Source organism: Betta splendens, chromosome 22, assembly GCF_900634795.4.
Source record: "Betta splendens chromosome 22, fBetSpl5.4, whole genome shotgun sequence".
In the NCBI taxonomy this organism is placed as follows: domain Eukaryota; kingdom Metazoa; phylum Chordata; class Actinopteri; order Anabantiformes; family Osphronemidae; genus Betta; species Betta splendens.
The window spans coordinates 8,602,284-8,606,577 of record NC_040900.2 but is presented as its reverse complement, the minus strand read 5'-3'; the positions used below and the strand labels follow the sequence as shown (position 1 = coordinate 8,606,577).

Here is a 4,294-nt window from a genome sequence, read left to right as displayed (position 1 = left end):
TTCCCAAGATGCACGAGGCGGGGCGGTACATGCATTAGCTGTCACTCACCCAGCATTACTTATACATAGCAATTTGGAAACACGGCTAAAAGCGTGTTCCATTCTTTAGTGGGACAAAAAAGCATCAAGGTAATACTATTTTCATCATAAACCCAATAAATCCACCGCAGTGCAAAGTAATATCTGTCAGAGAAACAGATTACTGTCGAGACGCAAGACGCCTGAGGAAACGCTGGGCTTCTGCGTTATTTATGCTCCTCGTTTCAACTGGCAAATCAATGTGATACAGTTGTAAACAAAGACGCTCCACATCTACAGGCTTTTGTCAAAATGTAAATGAAGTAAGAGTAAGAGTGTGGATCAACAGTAATAATTTATAGAGACATGGAAATCACATTTTGCTTTGCAGATCCCTTGGTCGCTTCTGGGTGGAAGGCTTGGTGCAACACACACAGATGTGCCCCCTACTGGTGATTTATTCAGTGCAAACTCCTGATCACACTGTATTAAAGAATAAAAGACTAATCGAGGTTTTAAATAATCCATCTCGAGCCCAGATCACACATGTCCGCACCCTGAATCTGCAGCATCTGGGACAATCGGGTCTCAGCTGTGTCTTTGCTAAAGACTGGACATTCTTGAGTGGATCTGCTCCAGTGTCCCCAAGCCTCAGTCTTTTATGTTCTGCCTGGCTCTCTGTTGCTCCTGATAGTCTTTGGAGTCCTCCCAGGGACGGGGACCACGAATGTTCTTCCAACTGTCCAAGTTCACATCTTTAATTTTCTGCAGAGAGAAAAGAAACAACAGAAGGCGGCATTAGACTTCAGAACAACAGAAAATGACTCAACTATAAGTAACACTTCTTATTAAGTGTCAGAACTGTAATAAAGTCTACATGAAATCACAACCTTGTTCCAAAGACAATTCTGAATTTCAAACAGCCAGATGTTTAGTTCAAGTCCAAAATTTTGACCATCTGGAGAAAAGAAGCACAAGTCAGCTGCCCTTCACTCCTCCTCCAGCGTGGCCGTGCATTAACAGGAAGTACGTAAGCTAATGATGCTGTATTTGGATTTTAACAGGCCTGAGGGCAGAGGGGACTCACTTTAAAAGCAAAACTATTCTTCAAGGCATTAAGTGCTCAGTGCTAATGTTAAAAGTGTCTACAGTAGTTGAACATCTGGATAAAACGCACAGGTACTAATCGACCAATTAGCCTTTAGTTGCTAGTGATCAATAGAAGTGGCTGTAGGCAACTAAAAGAGAGTCGGTTTGTGTTTGTCTTTCAGTATGAGCTTTTACAGATGAAACAGATGTTTCACCATCACAGTTATTGTTCCAATTACACTAGCATCAATACTTGGTTTGCACCATTCTTACAAATAACAGCTGGTGCGATCTCTCATCTGCTCTCAAGGACTCACAGCGTCCCCTTACCTCATACTCGTCCTCAAGGATAGTTGCCTGCTTCTTAACATTCACTTTGGCCTCCAGTGACGGATCCAGCTGAAACAGAGAAAACTGGAATGTAAGAGAGCTAGAACTAGAAAAATGTTTCGTTTAATGTACTTTTGCTGTAACTTATAAATAATGGCATCTGCAGAGCGACTGGAGGTGCCTTCAAGAATACATTTCCTCTCTAGGGTCAGAGAGGAAGAGAGCACCGAGTCTAATAAAGCTATTTAAGTTTTGCAATTCAAATAGATTTTGCACAAAAACTGGACTGAACATTCCATTGAGTCCCATTCTAAATCATTACTTTTAATGAGCTCTAATATTTCATGGCAATAATGTTGCAGTTACTAGGCTGACTGATGAGCTCCATAGTTCCATGATTGATTTTTAATTAGACCTACATTACTACAGCAAATAAATAATTTATGGAATATTTTGCAGCCTTCAGAGCAGGCAATTACCAAGCTAACTAATTAGTATGATAGCTGGAGTGGTATTAATAGCCAAACAAACTGGGAGCTCTTAAAAAGGTGAGAAAAAACTCACAGAACCCTGACAGAAAAAAAGAGTTCCTGACATTGTGCTCTGCCTCTTGGCTAAATTAAATCATTGATGAGAAAATGCAAATTGAAATTACACAGTGACTTACTCTGCGATTTTGGGTTTTAATCATTTAAATGTGCAAATATCAGAACAGAAAAACAGAGCGAGAGTGAGAATAGGCTGACAACGATCCAAAGAAAGAAAATTTAATCCTGTGCATTTTGTAAACTGTTTGGACAGTCCACTCGTTAAATTACATGTGCACACACATGCTGAGCAGATTTAAATCTGTTCTCCGCAGGCCCCGTCAGGAGGGAGCAAAAAGTTGGCCAGCTGCACAGGCCCAGAGCTGGGGGGCACGATGGCCCTCTCCACCCACTGTCACCGTCACTCTGGTGGTGCTGCACATGGACAGTAATAAGGAAAGATGCCCCTGCCATCTGGCTCCCACCCAGATGACATGCATCAGCGTTTGTCACAGTAAAATAGCACAAAACAGCTACTTGCCCTCGCAGCCAGCTCATCAGATTGTAATGACTTTTAATAAAGGGCCAGTCTTCTGTCAGTTTAATAAACTGGCGCTGTCATTTATTGAATTATTAGCTTGCTCCCACTTCAAGCTCTCGTGGTGACTCGATGATATACGACTGCAGATTCTTTCTGAAATCTCAAAAACATGGCTAGCTTACTATTCTTTGTGATGAGTTGTGCCGCACTAAACTGAGATTCAGGTAGTCCACACAAACATAAAAACATCTGTACAAGTTACTTCACATCTCTCACTTGCAAATAGGACTTTAGCCACTTGGGGGCGGATTGGCACACAGGAGTCAGGAATGACTTTAGGATGCATTCTTGATTGGTGGCGTTCATTATAAGCGACATTTCTTATTACAAACCTTTCTATTGAGCTTCTGGGCATCATATCTGATTTGCGTGAACTCTCGCAGGCCAAAGGAACCTCCAACTATCAGCAACTGAAATAACATCAAAACATCTTCAATGTTTGTTCTGTGAAGGACATCTGAGCTGGGAGCTGTTCTCTGAATGAAATGGTTTGACCCTACGCAAATTAAAAAGAAATTATTAACAATTATATAAAAACATGATCGTTAATAGATTAAATAATCATGAAAGTTTCTGCTCCAGTTTGACATCTTCAAATGTCTCACTTCATGCAGAACACAATACGAACATTTTGTTTAAAGTAGATAATAACCGATGTTTATTTGCCCTTTAGCTTTAACAATGACAACCCTCCGTATTTCTGTTGCTGTTGTCTTTAATCTACAGCCATTTGTCCTCTTGTCCTTCAATTACACAAGACGCAGTATGTGAACCTGACCAATTAAACATAGCTTTAAAATACCATATAAAAAAGAACTTATTACGAAGAATTGTAACTACTTGATTTTGTGTCAATAAAATGATAACTGGCTAAGAAGAACTAGCTATGACTTATAGAGATGCTAACTTGCCTGCTAAGTGTTAGCCAGCAGACTTGTCCTTCGTAAATGTGAACGTAAGGGTAAGCTAATAGTTACTTACGAGCATGGGAACTCCATATTTCATGGTTTTGTTTCCCCGTAACGCTTTTAACGTAAACATGGCGTTTCACAATAGTTACAAGCCCATCTCAGTAATCGGGAGCAGGACAAACCTAGAAGATGAGCTTCCGGTACGTGTCCGACGCGATAAAATGTCCCACGTGGCTACGTCAAACGTTCCGCTGTACGTTCGCGTCAAATGTATATTTTGCTGCTTACTCACATGACATTAGCTGCACGTTTCGTGTAAGAACAATCTTTCACGATGCGTTTTCATGAAATGCCATTTGTTGTCGCTGCATACGCTGACAAAGGCGTTTTATATGACTTTCAAGAGTTATCCTACCATGTCTGCAGCCATTCCCACCTGCTGATCCAAGTCCAAGTGGGCGTAGGTTGTACAAATGTCTGCAATTGTGGGGCCAGATCATGAATACATAATTAACTTCTAAAATTTTTTATTGTGTGAAATATTTTTCATAGTTTCAAATATATTATAATATTAGCTGTTACATTTTAGGAGGTCGTTAACCTCCTTAATATTAATTCGTAATATTACATTATTAAATAATTGTAGCTTCTTTCATCTTGTGCTTAATCAAGTTGCCACAAAACAGAGAATAGTTGAGCATGATTTTTGACCCAATGACCAACAAGCAGGACAATTCAACCACTGAGCCAATAATGAAGGTTTGGTGACTTCACACAGACTGTGATCCTTGCAGCAAACAGAGAATATGAACAGAAAG

General features: G+C 40.2%; 1 protein-coding gene across 2 annotated transcripts; it reads right to left on the bottom strand.

Annotated features, from left to right (window-relative positions):
* Nucleotides 1–354: 354 nt before the first annotated feature.
* On the bottom strand, nucleotides 355–3,706 carry LOC114848418 (cytochrome c oxidase assembly protein COX16 homolog, mitochondrial). 2 transcript variants are annotated; one of them, XM_029138881.3, is made up of 4 exons: nucleotides 3,547–3,706; nucleotides 2,898–2,975; nucleotides 1,438–1,506; nucleotides 355–783 (listed from the first exon to the last, which is right to left on the bottom strand). In XM_029138881.3, the coding sequence occupies exons 1-4, from the start codon at nucleotides 3,604–3,606 to the stop codon at nucleotides 670–672; spliced, it is 321 nt and encodes a 106-aa protein (XP_028994714.1). In that variant the 5' UTR covers nucleotides 3,607–3,706; the 3' UTR covers nucleotides 355–669. The 2 variants fall into 2 exon arrangements, with proteins under 2 accessions (XP_028994714.1, XP_040925105.1); XM_041069171.2 differs by having other exon boundaries at nucleotides 2,898–3,061; nucleotides 3,547–3,693.
* Nucleotides 3,707–4,294: the final 588 nt, after the last annotated feature.

Excerpts from the sequence above, each read along its gene's own strand:
- LOC114848418 (XM_029138881.3), bottom strand. The coding sequence starts at position 3,606 with ATGTTTACGTTAAAAGCGTTACGGGGAAACAAAACCATGAAATATGGA. Across the intron at positions 2,976-3,546 it reads AATATGGAGTTCCCATGCTC|TTGCTGATAGTTGGAGGTTC; the intron begins GTAAGTAACTAT and ends ATGTTATTTCAG. Across the intron at positions 784-1,437 it reads TCCTTGAGGACGAGTATGAG|AAAATTAAAGATGTGAACTT; the intron begins GTAAGGGGACGC and ends TTCTCTCTGCAG.